The sequence below is a fragment of the Ursus arctos genome, unplaced genomic scaffold (assembly GCF_023065955.2).
Source record: "Ursus arctos isolate Adak ecotype North America unplaced genomic scaffold, UrsArc2.0 scaffold_20, whole genome shotgun sequence".
In the NCBI taxonomy this organism is placed as follows: Eukaryota; Metazoa; Chordata; class Mammalia; order Carnivora; family Ursidae; genus Ursus; species Ursus arctos.
The window spans coordinates 26,926,537-26,949,326 of record NW_026622875.1 but is presented as its reverse complement, the minus strand read 5'-3'; the positions used below and the strand labels follow the sequence as shown (position 1 = coordinate 26,949,326).

The window sequence follows — 22,790 nt, the reverse complement described above, 5'->3', positions numbered from 1 at the left end:
GTAAATAAACAAAATCTTTTTAAAAAATGGGAGTGGAGACATAGCCTTTTCTGTTATAGGGCCTGTTCCCTCAATACAAACTCACTCAGTCATTGGTAAATGGGGTGACGATGTCATCATGTGGAAGTCCTGTGGTTTCATATGATCTTTCCCAAGGATATTTACTTCTTTTTTTTTTTTTAAGATTTTATTTATTTCCTTATTTATTTGAGAGCGAGAGAGAGAGTGCAACAAGGGAGCAGGCAGGGAGAGGAAGAGAATCTTAAGCAGACTCCATGCTATGCGCAGAGCCCCACGTGGAGCTTGATCTCAGGACGGGAGATCCTGACCTGAGCCACCCAGACGCCCCAGGGTATTTAGGTCTTGAAGCAATCAGGGACAAGGTTTCTTACAATGGAAGAGAAAGCCTTAGCATAATAAGACCTTAAGAAAAAAGTTGAACATTGACTGAAAGACCTTTCTTTTATGCAAATAGTAGTTAGGTTAGTGGTTTCCAGAACCGCTGTCTTTTCCACTCTGTGACCTGGTGAATCTGAAGGTGTGGAAACTGTGGAAACTTTTTCCTTTGTGTTAAATTTTAATTTGGGGGCAAACACGTCTACCCTCCGGATCAGATTGGTAACATTGATGAAACATCTCTATGGGCCGTGAGTGCCCCTCCCCATCCCCCAGGACCTGTATCTCCTACAAGGAAACACAAAATCCAGGGCTTAGGCTGCAGAAGCAAGGACGAACAGGCTGGTGCAAATGCAGGTTGTAATTTACCCACGCTGCCATTTTTATTAGGAGTGTCGTGTTTTTGTTACATTTTGAATGGTCTTCTCCAAATGTCATTTTTTTGTCATAGGCTCTGTTATTTTATTGTGCCCTTTGGCAGAATATGAGGAAATGTATATATGACATTGTAGCAGAAAAGCCTGGATTAGGAAATTAGAGCCCATTCAGTCACTTTCAGGAAGCATGCACTCCTTTTAGGCATAATCAGTGCTTGAACCATCAGCAGGCCCAGCCATTTGTGAGACAGGGGAAATGTTTAGGGTCTTTAATAAGATCAAAATGAAAACAATTATGTGGGTACGTATCTGTGAATTAAAGGAAAGGAAAAATGTGGTGTCACCTCTTGCATATGAGTCTCCAGAATGCCTCTCTGCCCATGTGGCCAGTGCTCTTCTCTCCAAGTCCGACACTAATAGGAGTTTTTCAATATTTTCATGACATTTCAAATCATGTAGCATTACTCAGTCTGAAAGGTCCATTGACAGATAGTTCAGTGCATAGGACTTCACAGTAGGTGACTTGGAAGGGTGGTCAGGGCACCGCTGGGTGATGGGGAGGCAGAGCGGGGCTGCAGACCACGGCCCTGCTCCAACCACAGTAGCTTCTGTTTTCTCCATTTTAGATATGGAGCTTTTTCCAAGCTTTCCTTTCAAACAAGGGTTCTGCCACAACGAATATCGTATTTGGAAACTATAGGCAATCAGTTGTGATGATAATAGGTTATTTTATGTGGTCGATATTTCTGTCCCTGATCATACTTGTTCCAGGCCTGCAAGAGAGTCTGCAGACCATGCCAAATATTGGTCTTTAAAGAAGATCCCAGGGAAACTGTATTACATTTTAGGACTTTTCAAGCTAGGATGCTGTCCATATTACTTTTTTTTTTTTTTTTTAACTGTCTGCATTGAAACCATGATAGAACCATTGAGGCTCTCTTCTCTGGCTTCTCTGTAAGAACAACTTCAAAGGAAATGCCAGTTTGGTCAGAGAACTCCTTTAGATACCCAATCATCTAAGAAGAAGGTTTTTTCAAACTTTTTTATTTGAATAAGATCTCAAAAAAATGGATACGATTTTAATTTGTCAAAACCAATCTCTCCTAGAAGTGAATGCCCTCCAGGTCCTACAGCCTAGAGTCAGGTCTCACAATTAGTTGTTGTATCTGTTCAATCTCCTTCAGTCTGGAACAATTCCACTGTCTTTCTTTGTTTCATGACACTGACTTTTTTTTTTTTTTTTTAGGAACACAGTCACTTATTTTTTTCGTTACTAGAACAATCTTCCTTTGGGGCTTTTCTGGTGTTCCTCATAATTAGCTTCGGGTTCTACGTTCTTGGCTACCATCCTACGTAAGTGATGTTGTGTGCTTCCTAGGTTGTCACACCTCTAGGCATCTGAGGTCCATGCGGCCTTCATTGGCGGTATGGATTTTGATCACCTGGTCAGGGTTTCGTCCCACTTCTCCACTGTGTATTTGCACACAGTAGATATTACATTTTTTTCCTCTGGTAACTGATAAGCAATCTGTGGGAAGACAGGCTGTGCAAACATCCTACTCTTTGTGGAAATTTCCCCCCTAGTTTTAGCATCCATTGATGATTCTTATCTGAACTAATCTTTATTATTATAGCTGCAGAATGATGTTTTCCAGCTCCAGCCACCATGTCACACTTGTCACTGATTAAATGTTCCTTCATTCTACTTGGAAAGTCAGCCCCATGACATTCCGAAGATCCCATTCTCTTTGATTTTTGCCTGGGAAAGTTTGGAAGGACCTTTGGCTAAAAACGTTAAGATTCTCATCTGTTCCCAATTCCTGTTTTAGACTGTTGCCTTGCAGACCTGGTCTTATTCCATCACTATCCACTCTGCCCACACTTTCGATGTAAACAGTCTGATTTATTTGACGGGGGGACCGAAGAAGGGGGAAACAGATAAGCTCCTCTCTGTCCACAATTAACGCTGGCTCATTAGTTCCTACTTCTCTGCCTTCGTGCCTGCTCTGCTCCAGAGCTAGGATGTCTTGCCCTTCACGTGTCCTAATCACACCATCCTTTGCCACAGGCAGGAAAACACAGCCCTGAAAGGCCGAGAAATGTGAAAGTCTTAAAGGCCTTGGGAAATATTGAAATGTTCCTACAGGGTATAGAACCTCCAGGAGGTTCTCCAACAAGACCAGATAAGAAGGCTTCTTTTTATCACATGCCCAGGCCATAGATTTTGGGAACCTTCCAGGACATCTCTTGACTTGTGGTTGAGGGTTATCTCCTGAACCTTTTGGGCTCCCACAAAATGGTGAGTATGGGTTCTAGGCCTTGGGAAACCATGAATCTGGGGAAGTAGTAACTGGGGACTTTTTGCGGGGATGGTAGTGGCTCCCAGATAGAATGGATTCTGAACCCTCTAGAAAGGAGGTGTTTTGGACTTCAGCAGGAGGTCCTGCCATGACTCTCACAATTACAGAGAATTCTGGAACAGAGACCCCACAGTTCTAGGCAGAGCTTCAAAGCTGTGGCAAGATTAGGAAGGCCCCAAGTCCAGTGAGTGGGGCTGGTGGTAACAGCCACTAAAAGCCACAGGGAAAGGCTCAAGGGCAAGGTTGGAGGAGCAGAAACTGAGGGGTCTCTTTTCCCACTGTGAAGAACCCAGCTGCCTTTGGGACAGCCATATGGTAAAGTTATTCCTGGGCAGGGAGGCAAAGACCAGGGGTCTAGACCAGCAGGTTGGGGGAAATTAGGTCTGGGAATGTGGGAACAACTCCAGGAGTTGGTTATCTAAGGAATGGGGAAATGTAGTGTAAATCCTCAAGCGTATCAGAAAATCGATCAGTCACCAGTCCGAGGACAGAGAAGATGCCGGCAGCATTGGCCAAAGTCTCAATCAGCTGGAGAGCCCAGCATACCCCAGGCAAGGGTTCTGCCAAGCAGACCTATGCGTGCTAACAGCATCCGAGGCCAAAGGGTGTGAGACTGGGAACAGCCATGGGCACCTGGGCCCAAGGTCCAGCCTCTGCTGTGCCCTCAACACCGCTCTCCCAACCTGCACCTGGTTGCAGGTCAGTCCCCACCACGACTGCCTCCGCGCACTCTTCATGTTCTAGCCAGCCCTGCATTCCTCTCTCCCCGCCACTGGCCTGCCCCCCTCTTCTTTCACAGCATCCCCGTGCTCGCATGTGCTGCTCAGTAACTGTTTGTGAAGTGACTTAAGAAATTAATTAGTGAGTGACAATACATCTCTGGTGATCTGAGATACCAAGTAGGGAAATGGTGTACCCAGAGAGCAACATGGTGGTCCACGGCAGCTGGGTTCTTCACCGTGGGAAGAGACCCCTTGGTCTCTGCCCCTCCAACCCTGGACTTGAGCCCTTCTCTCTGGCTCTTAGTGGCTGTTATCACCAGCCCCACTCACCAGACTTTTGGCTACCATAACTCCGCTCCTTCCACCCACATCTGGAGGAGGACTGATCCCAGAGCAGCCAAAGAGAAGGGAGCTTATACTCCCAACTTGGAAGGTCAGCCCATCTGAAAAGAGAAGTTTCTAGAATGCCTTATTTTTTAAATTTTATTATGGTTTTATGTATAAAAGCAATGCTTATAAACATCGAAAAATAAAAGTGTGCTTAAAGGACAAAGTGAAACAGACTTTCCCTTCCCGATTCCTGGAAGTCACTATTAGTAATAGTTCGGTGTGAGGGTGTGTATCTTTCATGGTCCTCAAAATGGTCTCATCCTATACAGACCACCTCTTCATCGACTTGCTGTCTTACTTAAGAACATGTCATGAACGTGACCTTTTCCTCTCTTAGTACCTTAGTTCATGCCTTTGGAGACTTTTCACTGCCGCCCTTGTCAGTGTCTCGGACATCCTTTGTATGAAGGAACCGTGGAAACTAACTAGCTCTCTTTGGATGGCCATCCTGGTAGCTTCTGATGTTCTATCATTTCAAACAGAGTTTCAGTGAATATTCTTACACGGATGTCTCTGCACACCCGTATGGATATCTCTGTACAATAAATTCCAAGAACAGAAATCCCTGGGCTAACGAATTTGTACATTTTACATAGTTTAAATACTTTCAAGCTTAAATAAAAATTCTAAGAATAAGAATAATACACTCATACCTTTTTTTCAGATTCTTTGCCTATTATTATCACTTCACCTCCATTTCTTTATCATTTGTCTGCTCCCCCCCCAAAAAAATAAAAGTTTTTTTTTTCTAAATTCTTGGAGGAAATGTTGGCTTCCTCATGGTTCTGTACCCCCGTATACTTTTGTTCAACCTTCTGCATTTCCTGAGAAGAGGGACGTCCTCTTACATAACTACAGCACAGCTGTCAGCTTCCGTCATTTGATATGGATAAAATACTTTACTGTCTGTATTCTAATTTTGTTAGCTGACCCCAAAATATCCTTTGTAGCACCTTTTCCTCCTGGTACAGCCTCCAGTCTCAGTCTCAGTGCATTTTGGTGTCATGTTCATTTAGAGTTTTTTAACCTGGGGTATTTTCACAGTCTTCCTTTGTTTTGTATGATATTGACTTTTTTAAATAATACCATCCTTTTTTAAAAAATAATAAAACCTCCCTCATTCTAGGTTTGTCTGATTAGACCCAGGTTACGCATCATACGTTACATAACTGCTCCTGTGTCCTTGTTGTTTATCTGCCTCTCATGGTGATGTTAAGAATTGCCGATTTTAAATTTTGGTAGAAAAAGTTTATTTCCCCAAAACATTTTGCCAGTTTACCTCTGGCCACAGTTGGTGAGAGTTCTCCCATTTCCCTATTCCCTCCCTCACACTGAGTCCCATCAGTCTTCCTAACTTATTCCTGGCCTATACACTCCCTCTCTTGTGAATGCTTTATTTTAAAAAGAAAGCAATAAATGTCTTTTTCCCATTTCACTCTGAAATACACTTTAATAGTCTTATCTCTCAGCAAAGTTGCCCAGACCCAAAAGTGCGGTGCACTCACATGGTCTTTTGTATCCCGAAGCTTACTGGACTTGGGCAGTCTGGGGTAGGAACAGTGCAGATGGGATCGGACCCCTGGCTGAGAGTCCAGGGCTCCATGCCGTACGAAAGTAAACAGAAGTCTATCCTTTTTCTCCGCATTTGAGAGAGAAAAGATGCCACCTGTCCTCCACGCCTCCATTTATACCTTTATCGCTCTGAGCACAAGATTTAGAGTGGGAGGACCCAGATTCAGGTGCCCTTCCCACCTCGGATCAGGCGTGGACCCAGGCTGCCCTCCTCTCCTCGCCAGCTGCCAGTGCTTGTAAATGAACTTCAGAATACCTGCTTCACGTCACTCCTGTGCAAGGTACATGGGAAGGAGCTGGCCTCCGGGAAGGGTCTTGGGAGCTGGCTCCGCCCTCCCTGGCCACCCGTCACGCCCACCAGAGGAGGCTGTGTGGCCCAGGGAACAGGGCTGATGCCTGGAGGCAGGCAGAGCAGCCTCGCTGCACATCTCACACCCTGCCAGCATCAGCTAACAGCTCCTCATACACCCCTCTGAGATAATTAAGCATTATTATCCCTATTGGCAGGTGGAGACAGTAAGACAGAGTGGTTAAGTGACTTGGTTATAACTGCTGGGATTGTTTGAGAGAGAAGCCGTGCCAAGAAGGGAGTGTGGTTCAGAAGGCCAGAAGAGCTTAAGCTATTTAATGTGACTGATTATTTTAAAATAGCTGTTGGAGGGTGGGGACAGGAAGAGAGACTAGAAGTGTAGCTAGTGGACATTGGTAAGGTACCAAAGATTACGCTGTGAATAAGGAGTATACCCAGCATATCTATTAAAATGGGTTGCCATGGACAGTCTGTTCGATGCTTACATCATGTGAAGAGGAGGGAAAAAATTAAAGGCGGTAGTCAACTCAGTGAGGACAATGGAATAAACCCCACAGGCTTCCCACATGGCTGGACAGAGGTCTCTGCGATGTCCGTGCAGAAGCCACGTTGCCATGGGAGGTGCAGGCCTGGCCCAGGAAGCCTGAGTGTCCTCGTGCATAGGGCAGGAATGCAATGCAAGAAGGGTGTGGTGCCTGAGCTCATGGGGGAGACACAGGAGCAAAGGTGGGATGGCCCTCACGGGTTATTGACAGAGACAGAGCCACAGGGACATGGGGACAAGTGGGAAAGCCCAGGGGTCAGTGCCTGGGAAAGGAGAGAACTGTGGCCTCTGAGGGTGGGCCTGGGGCTAGGAGTGGGCAGCAGTAAAGCAGTGGGGGTGGGAGTGGGGCTCCAAAAACAAACACAATTCTTGCCTTTTTCAGAGAAGCCATGGATATGTACTGGACATGGTGCAGGAAAGTGAAAGGTAGATTTCAGGGTGGCTGCCTAGCCCCCTCCTCAACCCTGCCCCCCCCCACCCCATTTCCTGATCCTCCCTGACAACCCTGTCAGTCAAAGGGCCCAGAGGCCCACCGTCCCCACCCCACCTTGAGAGCTGGGCTGTTTTCCTTTTAGAGAAATGGCAGATTGATTCTTGCTCACCACGTCCTTGATGAGGACTGGCTCCCTCCCTAGGGTACCAGCAGCCCACCCTCTGGGAAGGCCAAGTGCGGAGAATCTACAGCCCACTGGGCCACTTAATCCAACTGGTCACTCCAGAGGCAGGCTTTTCAGGAGCGTTGATAGCAAGGCCCAAGCTTCTGGGATTGCACCAGGAGAGACCAAGCCTGCACCATCCCGGAGCAGATTACCGCTTCAGGAGTCCCTGGACAGTGCCCTCTTCAGGGCAGAAGTGGTATTGTTCCCTACCTTGGCCCAGAGAGGGTACCCATGGCTTCTTGTCAAGAGCATTAAGGCAGCCAGTGAATTATTTAGCCGTGTCTCTCCACCCTTTCTTTTTAATTATAAACTCAAGAAGTGCTGTGTGACAAAAATAAGAAGAAGAATGCCTGCCCACATCCCAGCCATCAGTGGCTATTTCGAGGGTGAGTAGTAACAGACAGCTGTTTGCCCTGCTGCCGTAGTAGAGAGACGGCGTCTGTTTGGTTGAACAGGATTTTTTTTTTTCCAGCTGGGAAACGTCACCGAGTGGCCTTTCTGTTCTCCACACATGAAACACACACTATCATCGCATATTTTTAGTTAATTTATGTCCAAATAGGCCTTTCTCTGGCTGCTGGAAAATGGTGTTTGGGCTGCAATTACCTTTCGCAGCATCTCGCAGAAGGGTTTCTGCGCTCACAAAGCTCGGGGGAGAGGTAGCAAGGACCCCACTGCCCGTAAATCTCTCCATTTGTAGTTATTCAAATCACATATTTTATTACTAGTATGAAATACATTGTGTCATTCATTTCGGAGGAGCAACTAATGCTTCAAGAAAAGCTTTGAAAAACATTCTATTTAGAAACAATTTTGTCTGCAGCCAACGCAGTGTGTCTTTTTGGGTTGTCTTTTCTCCCAGCCCTTTTCTCTGTTATTTGTGTCATTTGCATGACAAATAAGACCATCCTCTCCACAAGCTCACCTGTTCCTGCAGCCTGTTTCCCACCTGAAGTTCGGACTCTCTGTATGTTGCATCATAATCCTTAGCATGGTAATAAATTACAGTGTCACCATCAAGATTGTGGCTTCTGGAAAGAAATAAGCAGCAGGGCCAGATGAACTCTCTCAGAAGATGGAGAGACTGTTTTCATGCAAATTCCTGGCATCCTGGGGAACTAGGAACAGCCTCTTTATTATATAGACTCAATTGCAATTCTGCAGCCAGAAGCCATTTCCACTGGCTGTTACAAACTGGTAACACTCAAGAAAGATAACCTTTGAGGCAGAACCTGCTTTTCCTTCCTGGCTGATACCGGTCTTATCCGGAAAAATCGCTTTGCTGATTAGGTTGGGGGAAATGGGTCAATGTACTTTCAGAGCGCCTTTAAATAGAGATGTTCGTTCTAAGATACCTTCTTAATTTAATGGTTAAAGCCACGTTAGACCTCGTGGTCCAGGGCGGTGGACAGTGACTGGGAACAGGAGAAGGGCACGTCGCATGGAAGCACCCTGAGGACAGGGCCATCTGTGTCTGAACTGTTCGACAGAGGGCTGCACAGACCCCCTCTCATGGGCGGGTGCTTCACCCAGGCTGGCCAGCTGCATGGGTCAGGATGGTCACTGCTCCACAGGGAGTGTCCAAAGGCCACTCCGGAGGGACACTTTCCGTGCAATGGAAACTTCACGGCAATTCGCCCTGCATTTCCCTTAGGCCACAGCTATACCTGATGGAAACTTTGGTGAAACCAGCTTGCTGTCTTTCTCCCCCCCAGCATTTTGAGATCTTAGTGCAGTGTTGGCAAATACTTGCCATATATATGGCCATTCATTCCCTCACCCGTGGCAGACATCGCTCATCAGTCATGGCCCTCTTCCTTGCTGAGCCCAGATGAAGTCTCAGAATCCTTCTCAACCCAGCCATTTACAATGCCCAGAGTTGGTAATCAAGATGAGACCTCACTCAATCCATGATTTATGCTGGCTGGTCTATGCCATGGTTCTCGAATTGTGGGAACCACACTGAGAATTTGTTAGAAATGTAAATTCCCAAACCCTACCCCAGAACTGGTAAATTCAAAAGTCTGGATTAGGGTTCTGTGACGTGTGTTTTAATAAGACTTCCAGATTCCTATGTACACTCAAATTTAAGAACCACTGCTCCAGGCCAGTGGCTGTGACTAATGACTGCACATTAGAATCACCTGAATCGTGTTGAAATGTTAAAACCCACCAGTGCTTAGGCTCCACCACAACCAGGGACCCTAAATAAATTAGAATACCCCCTGGCATTTAAAAAAAGAAAGAAAGGAAAAAACAAAACAAAACAAAACAATCCTCTCCAGGGTGATTCCAGTGGGCAGCCAGGTTGGAGAACCACCAGGCTAGGTTTTCTGGGTCTGCCAAGAATATGGGTATTGACGCTGCCTTGAGCTCTTGCCGTACAACCCAGACGTGGCTCCCAGGCCTGGAGTAGCCAAGCCGGGTCTGCGGACTCTCCGGTAAAGTGAGGGGGGACTGTCCTGCAGGCGGGCCGTGCCTCTCCAGCCAGTAGAACAAGCATCATGATCGGGGCTGCCTTCTGACGGTTGTCCTCAGTACCACAGCATGGGAAGTGCCACGGAGCTGCCTCCTGAAGTCCTCACCACGCAGCGCTCACGTGGCTGAGCGAAGGGCAGTCCTTCAACGCGTACACAGGCCTGGGTATCAGCAGCACCAGGCAATGTCACAGAGGGCCCGGGGTTTATCTGCCTGGCTTCAGTCTAAATGGTAGAGGCATCTCTCAGTCCCAAGTCCCACTGCCTCCTAGCAGTGGTAGCTCCTAGGTGGTAGCTCTGCCTCCTGGGAGCCCAGGGCCGTGTTTTTAAGCTCGGGCTTGGTAGATGTTCGTATACTCGATGTGTTAGTTTCCTGTGACTGCTGTTACAAAGTATCACAAACTGGGTGGCTCCTAACAACAGGAATTTATTCTCTTGCTATCCTGGAAGCTAGAAGTGTAAAACCAAGGTGCTGGCTGCATCGTGCTCCCTCCCAAGGCTCTAGGGAGCAGTCTGTTCCAAGCCTTTCTCTTAGTTTCCGGCTGTTGCGGTCCATCCTTGCATTCCTTGGCTCGCAGGTACGTCATTCCAGTCTCTGCCTCCGTCTTCATACGTTAGTCCCTCCTATCTGTCTCTGTGTCTTCATGTGGCCTTCTTTGGATATCAGTGATCGGATGTTGGGTCCACCCCCCAATCCAGTATGATCTCATCTTACTTGGTTACATTCTGAAATACCCAGTTTCCAAATAAGGTCACATTCACTGGTACAGGAGGTTAGAACTTGAACCTATTTCTTTTGGGGGGGATACGATCCAACACATACAACCCAATAAATCTTGGTTAATGGTAACAATAATACCCTGAGTGGTTTACACATACATCATGTGGGAGCTTCACAACAACCCCAATACGTTTTTTATGTTGTAAACCTTTTGGAGAGTTGTTTATTGTGAAATTCAGAGATACTGCACGATGCTTTCGGTCATAAACCTATCGCTTCCAGACTTCAGGGGGATTCCTCATGCAGCATGATCCCGATATTTGATGAACAAGTCTTTTATCACCATGCTCAGCATTCATGAGTGTCTGGGTTCCTGCTGTCTCCCCACTGAGACTTCATCTCACACAGGATGGCAGGGAAAAGTACTGTGCCAATGCCTCTCGCCCACAGAAGTGTTACTTTTATGGACATCACTAGGATAAGTCTTCCGCAAGGGGAATTTGTGCTCTGCTCAGACTTTGGCCTGTAAAACCCCACAATTGACTGGGTTTTAGAACGAACGCTACGAGCTGCGCCGTTTAATCTCACTGTGACGAGAGAGTGCGCTGGCTGGGGGCACTGGGGCTGGCCATTGATCCTTGAGAGTGGAGCCGAGTCTCATCGCCGACTGCCCTCTGCGCCGGGGTGCAGGGCAGCATGGGTGCCGCCTCCACGTTCGCTGCAGGCGGGCTGCGGCTGAGGGACCCAAGTACCTCTACACTGAGACCTTCTACCTGTGGCCACAGCAGGCAGGTGTGGGGGTGGGGGTGGGTTAATCCACTGCCGAATATCTTCTCTTAGTTCATCAAATTACACACACACACTTTATAGCTTATCTTTTACCAGAGTTAAGGCATGATTATTCCGAAGCAGTGGATTTCAAACTTCTGAAGAATTTCTGAGCAGCACAACCATCCAGTGCAAAGCTTTCCGTGGAAGGTCCGTGTATGAGGTCCTGTGGGGACGGAGGGCCCTGATGGTGGTGAGCTGCTCCTCCCTCCTCTTCCCTTCTCCCTCCCCTACATCCCAGGAGTGACCCCGTGGCAGCTCTGGGGAAACTGGATCCCTGCAGAATGCAGACTGCCTCTGTGTCCCTGGGGGTGGCAGTCGTCTGGTGTCTCGGAGAAACCCTGTGCTGGGGTCAGTGCTCTCCTGACGCCCCAATCCAGTATGATCTCATCTTACTTGGTCACATTTTGAAATACCCAATTTCCAAATCGGCTTCTCTTTGCCCACGTGGATGCAGATTCCTTCCCAGTGAGCCTCATCCATTCCTCAACCCCTGAGAATTCTTCCCTCATGTTCTTTCCCAATCGCTCTTTCTCTGTGCTCCTCCCTCATGCCTGCTTTGGTGAGAGCCGGGGACTCCTAGAGCACTTTGCAATCAAATGAATGCCTTGGCCTTGGGCCTTCTGGTCCAGACTTCTCTTCCAGCGGGAGAACTGTCCTCACTAGCAGACCCCTGCCTGCTGTATCCCCATTCCACTAACTTTTCTTCCGATCTCCCTCCGTGGGGCTTGGGCACTACACTCTAAATTAATAGTTGTCCTTTCACATAACCAAAGACAAGTTAAATAATCATCACCATAATTACCTCTGAGCATCAGAAGGCAACACCGATGACATGATGCTTGAAAAGCTGAGAGGAACGGTTTAAAATTCCCAGGAAGGAAAGCACCCATCCCTGTGCCCCCCTTGCTTTCCCTTCCTCTTATTTGCCTTGGAGGTCAGCATAGCCTGCTCTCTTGGCTAAGTGGGAGAGCTCGCGTGACAAGCCGTCAGCTGTCTGTCCAGGGCAGCTCTTCTGGAAGGCTCTGCTCCCTGCTGGGACTGGGGGGCTGGGGGGAGGTGGCCATGACAGGCCACACTCAGTGTTCAGTGAGGCCCGGCAGCGCAAGGTGGCAGGAGGGCCCAGGCGCTTTGCCAGCAGGCCCAGCTCCTCCACTTTACATGCAAGAGGGAGCAACTCAACAGCTGTCACCGGCAGCCCCTGGGGTCCGCTCCAGACTTGGCAGAGAGGACACCTTCAGACTCCCAAACCACCTCTTTGAAATTCAGGGGAGCCACTTCACGTCCCCTCCCCCTCTCTGATACAAACATACGCACAGAAGATAAGCCCGAACTCTCTTACCCACAGACCTACACAGCCAAGCTTTCTCTCTGTCTCCCACTCTGCTCTCACACATACTGATAAGTACTCACTCGTACAGCCCCGTTCCCCCTCTCTCTTTCTCACACACACAGCCATATCCCCTCTCTCTCTCACGCACACAGTCACATTCCCTCTCTCTCTCTCTCACACACACACAGTCACATTCCCTCTCTCTCACACACACACACACACACACACACAGTCACATTCCCTCTCTCTCTCACACACACACAGTCACATCAATTAAACTCCTGCTCTCTCTTGCCTCACTTAACCCAGGTATTCTGAGAGAGCAGAAACCCCTCCCCTGGGCCCAGGCCCCCTCCGGGTGCCAGGTCCACCCGAATGGTGGGCACTGGCTTCCAGGTGTTTGATGACTCCTGGTTCACTGGCTGAATTTTCCAACTCCCTTCCCAGCCATGGGCACCTTGTAGATAAAGCCAGTGAACTTACTGCTGTTCTGGGGGATGGGGAGAACAAAGCCCCCGGGTGCCGCAGAGGCCCAGGCCTGCCCTCCAGGCATTTGTCATTTGTCATGCTGCTGGCATTTGAAGGAGGACGTCTCCCACCACAAAAGCCTGCTGTCGTCCTGGGGGAAATCAGGACTGGCTTCTGTGCAGGAAGCTGGATGTGCCCCTGGGGAGGTCCTGGCTGGGCAGGGCACCGTTACCCCTCCCAGGCCCTGGCCAGGAAACCAGACAGAAATACACTTTGCCGCTTGCTCCTTTTTCTGTCACTCGCACTCAGATTAACCACTTACACATTTTAAAGGTATTTTTGCCAAAGTCCAACATGCATCTCTGGTGATTGGAACAGATCGTGAGAGTGGTCAGTAAAAATAGCCTCCTTCGGGCGGAGGCATGAGGCAGATGCGGAGGGGAGGGAGGGAGCCTCCTGTATCCTGCAGGCAGAGCCCAGTCAGCGAGAAAGGCTGGGGAGGGAGAGCCTGCTACTTGGCAGGAAGACATGAAGATGGGGACCACATTTGTTCTAGAGACTGATGAACTGTGGAGGGCAGCGTTGGCGAGGGCCCCCACTTCACCCTGAGGAGCGGAGTGGCATCGGTGCCCGCAGAGCGCGCCCTGCTCTCTGCCTCCACCCCTCACGCCCCCTGGGGACTGCCAACTGCTGCCATGCCGGGCTCCCCCTTGCTCTCACCCAGCCCCTGCGCACGCTCCTCCCTGCCTGGGCTTCCCTCCTCCCCCCTCTTTGCCAGGTTAACTTCTGCTTGTCCCCTGGGACTGAGCATAGAGGGGAGTGACAGTTCACACGTGTGCAGCACGCCAGGCCCTGTCCCGAGCACTGTGTGGATAGGACCCCACAGAATCCTCACAACGATCAGACTACATAGGTGTGATTGTTCCCCCATTTTGCTGATGAGAAAGAGTGGCACAGAGAGGTTAGGTAACTTACCCGAGGTCACATAGGTTGATAGGGGCAGTCCTGGCATCCAGACCCAACCAAAGGCTCCAGGTGCTCTTACCCCTGCAGGACGCTGGCCCTCTGCTGTTGGCCACCTCCCCCACCCGCTATCTGTGTTAGGGAGTCTACTCTGGCTCTCAGAACACCGCGGCTGCACACTCCTCACTTTCCATCTTGTTAACAACACGTTTTAAGTGTCTGTTGTCTTGTCTGCCTCCCCACTCCCTGTGCAGCCTGAGGGCAGAGACCATGGCTGGCTCATCTCTGGGACACCAGCTCGTCAAAAACGGCCCGGCACAAAGCAGTGCTCACTGCCTAGTGTTGACGGAGCGAATGGATGAATGGATGGATATCAATCCCTTAGCTACTCGAAACAGGCCAAGGTCTGGCAGACAAGCTGAGGGCCAAGCAGAGAGCTGGGTTGGAAGCATCCAGTGAAAGGTTGGAGGGCAAGAAGGAAAAGCAGACATAGGAGCAAAAAGTGTTAACTCCAGCCTCTGAATATCAGCCCCCACTGACAGTCAGGGAAAGAAGCCAGCGCCTACGGAGACCTGAGCACTGGGCCTTTCAACCCAGTGCAGCCCAGGGCTGGCCACAAGCTGCAGGGTGAGGAATATCTTTCCCCCCTGGCAGGTGGAACACGAGGAGAGTGGGGCAGGCGGCAGCACAGAGTGATCTTGTAGGAGGCCCGCAGGAAGAACCGCTTATCACTTTCTTCCTTGTATTTGTTTTGCTTCCCCTTGGCTCAGTGTTGTGAGTATGACAACTGTGAAGCAAAGCCAGCTGTAACTCACGTCTCGAGGCCCACGTGGCCGATCTTGGGTACTACAGAATTGCATGTTGGGGTGCGTGTATGACATTTCCACTCCCTCTCCCACCCCACCCCTAACGGTAACATTAGGATCGGTGTGTAGGGAATTGGGGACCAACGAAGCTTCGGTACAGCTGTCACCTCAGCAGTGGTGTGAGACCAGCACGGGCCACACAGATCCTCCTTGAGCCCCTGCACGCGGGTGCATAATGGAGGCTTGCCGTGCGGGGCAGGCTATCCTGGCTGCCCTCATTCACAGGACGTGAGGGCGGGCGAGTGGAAAGGATGTGCATGCCCAGTTCATTTGCTCCCCCTTCACCTAGAAACCTGACAGCTGGGCTGATGAGCTTCTCTGTCTTCCAGGGAGGGAAGATCCCCGTGAGATGGACAGCTCCAGAGGCCATCGCCTACCGCAAGTTCACGTCTGCCAGCGATGTCTGGAGCTACGGGATTGTCATGTGGGAAGTCATGTCATTTGGAGAGAGACCCTATTGGGATATGTCCAACCAAGATGTGAGTGTCGGTGGTACCTGGTCGCCACAAAACCCCACCCGAGGGTTCCCACAGACAGTGGCATGCCAGCCCCTCCTATCTGGTGTCAGCTCAGGGCCTTACAACCCGAACTTGAGGCGTCCAAGCAAGGAGTACAAGGAGCCCCTCGGCACCAGTGTTTCAGCTAATCAGAGAGTCCAGCATGGAGATGTGACAATCCCAGGACCCCCACAGGAGCCCGTAAAGGTGCCTGGGCCGGCCCAGGAGCCCCGGGGCTGGTTCTGAGAGGCTGTGGACCATGAACTAGAGCAGGCCCAAATAAAGCAGGAGATTGGGCCCTGCCTCAGAGCCCCCAGCCTGTGTGTTGTCCCGCTGAGGGTGACAGGGGGCGGTGCTGTCTGCTCTGACGGATGTGGGGCCTTGCGCCAGCTGCAGCTTCTGCGTAGCTCGCACCCCTCTGCTTTACAGGGAGGAATTGTAAAGGGTCCTTCTTTCCTGAGAGTCTACTCTTTGGGGGGGCCTCTGTCACCTATCGGCGAAGGAGGAGCTGAGCAGGCTTCCCGAAGCTGGCCAGGTCCCGATAGCCGGCGGGAGTGGGGCCCTGTCCGAGTGCAGGTGACCAGCACCCCTCCAGGCTGCCCTCCAAGGCAGAGGCAGGGAGGACAGAGAAGGGTCGTCTGAGATGCTTTAAGCAGAGGTGTTCCAGATGGGACCCTTTGCTTCATAACTATTAAAAGGTGAGGGAGACTTTTGAGGACGATTTGCCTTGTTTAAGGCCCCGAGTGAAAGTCGTATCTAGATTTCCACACTGCCTTTGATCCTGGGCTGTTCCCCTGGACCTTTTGGCTTTTGTTTTTTCAATACATGCCCTCCCCCTGGAGCCGAGAGGATTGCAAAGCCTGCATTCCTCTGTTCCGCTTCCCGTGCCCATCTCCTTGGGGGCGGATATTAATTTCCCAACCTAGCGGCAAGAAGAGGCAGGGCCATCCGCGTCCGGATCTGCTTCACTGGGCAACGGCTGCACCACGCGCAGCTCCCTGCTCGGGCGGCTCTGAGGTACTGCGAACTTGAGACCTCTGGCCTCAGCGAGCCCTGTGGCCAGCCCGAGGTCTGGAGCCATGGCAGGTGCTCAGATTAGGAAAGGTGGCAGTCTGGGAGCTCGGGAAAGCTTTCCCGATGGCAGGGTGGGGAGCAGCCGGGCTCCTGCTGTGGCAGCGCACCCTGGGGGTGGGGGGCGGCGGCGTCAGCCCGGGGCGGGCGACAGGGCTGCATGGCTAACCAGGTCCCAGGGCCGTGTGAGGCGTCTGCGTCCCCTCTCACCTAAGATTATCCACGCCTCGCCCCCGCCCCTGTAGCGTGTCAAAGCAGAAAGTGTCAGAATTGATGCCGAGGCTGCATTCTGGAAATCACCTGCACCCCGGCTGCATCCAGACCGTCAGCGAGAGGAGTAATAAATGGGTTCCAGAAACACGCAGGCCCTTCCCTGAGACTTTAATCCTATTAAGGACAATTCAGCACACATAGAATGGATTATGAAATTGTCTGACAAGCGAGATTTGACATTCAAGATATTCGCAGCAAATGAATTCACCTAGGCTGAAAACAAATGGAATTTCTGATACTAGACTTCCAGAATTCCCAAATCCTTCATTCAGCGAACACTCAGCGCTGCTAAGCATTGTGCTTGCCGCTTCTGTTTCTGGGTGTTCACAGTCCGGCGGCGCATACAATGGGCTGTGGGACCGTTTGGGAGGGCGAGGTAAGGAAGACTTTCCAGATATTCGACATTGAGCTGGGTCTCAAAGGGAACAGGAACATGTGCAAAGTAGCTGTTCATTCCAGTTTCGTTGTATTTCTCCCACACGAAGCCCCTAAACATTGCCCCAAGTGCAGTTCTGCTTTCAGTGGAAGGTGGGGGTGCCTTTCGCCCCCTTGGAAAAGGCCGGGCCTGAGAGAGAGCCAGGAGGGGCTGTGGCTACTTGTCAGAAACCACGGGGGTGGGGGCAGTAAAGGATTCTACAGATGACAATTGAAAGGCTTTAAGAAAGGGAATTGCAGAGGCAAGTCGGAGTGCTGGTAATTGGGCTTCCGGAGCCCAGGAAGGTCTTTGAACATGTACAGAGAGTTTGTCAGCCAGGGAGAGAACTTGGAAGTTCTGCTGCTTGGATCTGATTGACAGAGATAATGAGAGTGGCAGTGTCTGTGGAGAGGAGCTGCGGTTTTACTGGAACATCAGAGCTCAACTTAACCCCCTCTGCCCTGGTTCCGCCAGGGCTCTGAGCTTCTCTACTTCACTCTCCCCTGTGGAAGGGGGAGCAGGTGCCGCCGGACTCACTAATGGGAAAGACATGTCTGGGGGCAGCCGGTAGCCCACTGAGGACGGGAGGGCCCGGGGAGGGGCCCCACTCATCTCAGCTCAGCTCAGCTCCAGTCACTTCCTCTAAGGCACTGGGGTCAGACCACCTGCCCCTGTCCCCACCTGCTTTTCCAGGTCCAGGGGAGCAAAGGCAGCCCCTCCCCACTCTCTGCCCAGCCCCCTAGGGCCCAGGGCACTGGCTTGTGCTGGCCTTCAGAGGCCCAAAGAGTTGTTGCAGACCATTCCAAGTGAGCCAGCAGTCTGCTCTGCTCGGGTGACAGTGGCCTCAACTGGTTCTCTTACCACCACACCCTCGCTCTCGCTTCTCTCTGGAGATGCCATCTGATCTCATTCTGATCTCCAGGGTTTTCAACAACCGTTTATCCCATCCTGTTACCGAGGAAAGGGACCCAGGACTCACTCCCATTTTCAAGTCTGCTCAGAAGAGCACCTTATGCCCCCAACCTCGAGCCATATCTTTCCATACAATTCAAACGTGGTCACTGGTGTTTACAGCCATCAGCTGGCCAGATGGAAGGTGCTTCTCCGTGTCTCCTCCCTGTTTTCCACATCTGCTAGCAACGCAGGCATGACAGAGAATGATCCCCAACCCCGTTAGAGGACCGCAGTTCTTTTTTTGAAATAATGATTTTTTTAATAATAATTTTTTATTATGTTATGTTAGTCACCATACAGTACATCCCCGGTTTTTGATGTAAAGTTCCATGATTCATTACTTGCGTATAACACCCAGTGCACCATGCAATACGTGCCCTCCTTAATACCCATCACTGGCCTATCCGAAATAATGATGTTTTAATTTGATTATAAGTTATATACTCAGGAAACTTGGAAAACATCCAGATCCTTCTCCAAAGGCACAGCACTTCCGTGAAAGACTTGAGCAGATAGAGCAATTAATGACCTAGGTAATTTTTTCTTTGGGGTGGAGGGTAAAGGCTTTTTTTTTTCTATGTACAAGAGGCATCAATGCTTCCAGAATATCAACCCAAGTAATAACAACAAAATTATCTAGAAGAAATAGCAAATGGCATAAAGTCCCATTTTGTAAACATGAGTGTGGCTATCCTCTATCCTGGAAGGTGAGAAATAGGGATCCGGCATTAATTAACCCCCAACTATGTGCTTGGAGCTTCTCAAACACTATCTTCCTAGGCTTCCAAGTGACCAGCAGTAGGACAGTAACCCCCTTTGCGGAGACATCTACTGTAGTGGATGTGGCAGGAATGACAGCCTCCATCTGATGCAGAGATGCCTTCTACTGTTCATGTGTGTGCTGCTCGACGCCATCTCATTATGTCACGTAATCTTTTTAATAACCCATCTGTGCAACTTCCAGAAGTCAAGTGACTCTCCCAAGTTTCTGGAGCTAATAAGAAGTGAAGCTAGGATTTGAACCCAGGCCTCTGGTGTCTTTGCCCTTGGCTACGATGCCGTACTGTCACCAGCACCGTGTGTGGGCCTTGCCTCCTGGCTGACCTACAGGGAGGAGGGATCAGTGGTTCAGATGTCCTCTTAAAAAGAAAGTCTCCCAACAAACAGAGGAAATACAAAAACAAATGTCAGGACAGTCTTCAACATGTCCACTGAAGTGGCATGCGGAGGAGACGAGCGAGGTGTAGCTAAGTTGCATTTGACCCAGAGCTCACAGACCGAAGAGCCAGTGCATGCACAGGTCCCCCAGGCTCGTGGGACTCTGCCAGGAGTGCGTGGGTCAGCGGGGCACACCATGGAGCTGTGCCTCCTGCGGAAAGGCCCTGACTCCAGCGCTCCTTCCTGCCACAGGCAGATGGGAAGAAAACTTGCCAGAGGAAATACGTACTATTTTGGGCTCTGGAATCAAATAATTTGAGCGAAGATGCCAGCAGTTTAGGGGAACATAAGCTGCCCTGCACTGGAAGACTTTGGGGACCACCCCTAGCCCCATGAGAAACTGAGTACCGACACTAGCCTCTCCTGCCGGCCCTACCCAGCTTGTCCTTAAGGAACCCAAAAGAAGCCATTCAATGGGTAATCCCACTTGTCTCCACAGTGAGTAGGAGCTCTGTGACAGGGCCCCTCAGTCTGGCTGCCTAGAAGGAGCTGGGAAAAGGTGCCAATTGATGAGCCAGGCTGATGGGAAGGATGCCCGGCCACACTTCCTCACGGATTACTTGGTTTAGCTCCATACCCCTGTTTGCTGCCACAAAGACATGGAACAGCTCCCAGGACTGCTCTCCAGGCTGAGATTACAATGGCAGCCCCACGGAGGCTTAGGGAAAGTGGGCTTCAGGGTATTCCAGACTTGAATCAGACAGCCCTGCGATGTCTTCTCAGTCCTACCATTTCCTAGCTGTGGGTCCTCAAGCAGGTTACTTCACTGTTTGCCTCTGCTTCCTCCTGGGGAAGATGGGCTGTAATGCCCTCCTGAGAGGAGAGCAGGTCATTTGATTGACGAGAGTTTGTCGAAGGTAAAAATGTGTCGGTGGTGCAACATATTATTCAAAAGCGGATGTTGCCAGTCCCCAGTTGGTGTGCAATGCGGATACTGGTACGGTTCGTGTGCTTGTTTGCTCTTCCACCACCTAGAATAGAAGGAATAATACACCTTGATTATCTGTAATGACTTCAGGTCATATTATCACATCCCACACTTCATGTCCCATATACTGGGCATAGAATTTGTAAAAATATACTGATTGAAAATATTCAATTTCTGACTGATCTACAAGGTAAAAAAAAAAAAAAGAATAATCAATTGAAATGAATCTGACATTTTTTAAAGTAGAGGCGAAAACACCTGAAAATCCCTGAACTCCAAATTATTTCTTTTGTTGTTCAAGATGCTTGAGCTGTTTATTTTACTATAAAATCAATGTATAATTATGATAGAAAATAAAAACACAAACAAGCAAAAAGAGAAACATAAAGAGCACTCACGTGTCTACCTGCCCAGAGGCAGCTATCATTAACACCGTGGTATGTATCTTTCCAAGGTCTTTTGTATGCATGGGTATAATTACTGTTTTTTGTTTTGTTTTGATTTTTGTTTTTAACAAAAGCAAGACTATCCTATACCTGTAGTTATGCAGCCTGCTCTTTTACCTAATATTACAATGTGAGTACATTTCCATTTCAATAGGTACATTTTTGCAACATCACTTCAAGGCACTCATTGCATTCCAGGCCTCCCAGTGTGGTAGGAGGGTACCATAATGTATTCACACGTATAGCACTGGGCGGTTTACAATTATTTTCGCGATGACGAAAAGCACAGAGGAGGCATAATTGATTTAAATGAATTGGAAATTAAGAAGGAAAGTGTAAAAAAAAAAAAAAAAACAACTCTTACAACATATAAAAAGCAGGCAAAAGTACTTAAAGATCTGGAAATCTTAACAAAATTGTCCCCTGGAGTCTGTGCAAATTACCAAAACCTGATTGGATTATATTCATTTTAGCTCACGTTGTTATTTTGACCATTGTCATTGTACTTAACCAGTTTGTGTAGCCAAATTATCTTCAGCCCAGCTCGTGCTGCTGCATCATGAAGTTGAAGGCAAACAGTGCATGGGAAGCACCTAGAAGGGCCCTGCCATGGAGTAGGCTGTCTGTCAAATGCTGATTGCTTCCTTCCCTTAGCAGCGTAAGGACTAGGCCACCTCAGGCTTTGGAGGGTATCCTTTAGACCTGGCAAACTCACTAGGTTTCCCACATGCCAGTGCTTCATCACCCCCAGTGCCACCAGCCGCCACCAAGGCAGAATGGAGCCTGATGTCCTCTTAAAGAGAGAAGAAGCTCAAGCCGTTCAGCAGATCATTCCTCAGTAAGCATTGCCAGAGATCCGGGGTGTGTCAGGTCTTGCTGCAGGTGTGGGGACACGAGGGAACAGTAAGACATGGTCCCTACTCTCAAGGAGCCCACAGTCTAGGGGGAAAGGCCAAGTGCACATACAGTCCACTGTGGTGCGAGATACATGAGCACACACTGAGAGCACCTGAATCCGGGAGGCTCCATCCTTAGGGGCTAATTTGTGAATGACTGGCTGGTGTCTCTTCGCGCCATCATGCCTGTTTCTGTGTACGTCCCCGCAGGTCATCAATGCCATTGAGCAGGACTACCGGCTGCCCCCACCCATGGACTGTCCAGCTGCCCTACACCAGCTCATGCTGGACTGTTGGCAGAAGGACCGTAACAGCCGGCCCCGCTTTGCAGAGATTGTCAACACCCTGGACAAGATGATCCGAAACCCGGCAAGTCTCAAGACTGTGGCAACCATCACCGCCGTGTGAGTCTCGTGGAACAGGGTTGTTCCTAGGGGTGGGTGGTCACACAGCCAGGGGCAGGCCCAATAGCAAGGCTGCTACCCTTTTCATCTATTGACAGCAAGAGCGAGGTGGCTAAGCTTATCCACTAATGGAAGAAACTCTAAGACTTCTCCTTTCCTTTTTCTTTTCCACTTCCCTAAAGCATTCCCCACTTCCAGCATGGGCTATGGACAGATAGCAAGATACCCGTCTGGGTTTCCACCTTCTGCTGGCTTCAGATAGACTGGGTGCTGGGCTCTGTAACAACTGAGTGTATGGGATAGGAGTGGTAATGAGGCCCCACTTCTGGGAGATCCGGTTTCCAGAAGGCACCCTTTCTGTTCACCATACCAGGTAGAGCTGCAGACTTGGAACTTTGGCCCACCAAAGCCACTGGATTTGTTGTGAGCAAATGCACAGAACAACTTTGGATTCCTGTTAGCAACTGTCAGCTGTACGTTACTCTCTACATTGCCGTGTTAGCTGACTGACTAATTGATCTTTTCAACCAAAGTTTACTGGGCAATTAGATGCTAAGCACCATGCCCATTGCTAGCAGTATAGAATGAACAAGACAGACATGGTTCCTGCCCTCACGGAGCTTAGAATCTTTTAGGAGGGACAAACCCAGATGGTCACCCAAAGAAATGCAAACTTGAGACCTTGGTAGCCAGCTTGGCGGG

At 49.7% G+C, this 22,790-nt stretch overlaps 1 protein-coding gene across 1 annotated transcript in view; it reads left to right on the top strand.

Moving 5' to 3' along the window:
- EPHB1 (EPH receptor B1) overlaps positions 1-22,790 on the top strand; it is a 290,702-nt gene that overhangs the window by 261,858 nt on the left and 6,054 nt on the right. Inside the window, exons 12-13 of the mRNA XM_057316010.1 lie at positions 15,316-15,465; positions 21,895-22,088. Of these exons, the coding sequence (XP_057171993.1) occupies positions 15,316-15,465; positions 21,895-22,088 (344 nt within the window). The remainder of the gene's footprint in view (positions 1-15,315; positions 15,466-21,894; positions 22,089-22,790) is intronic.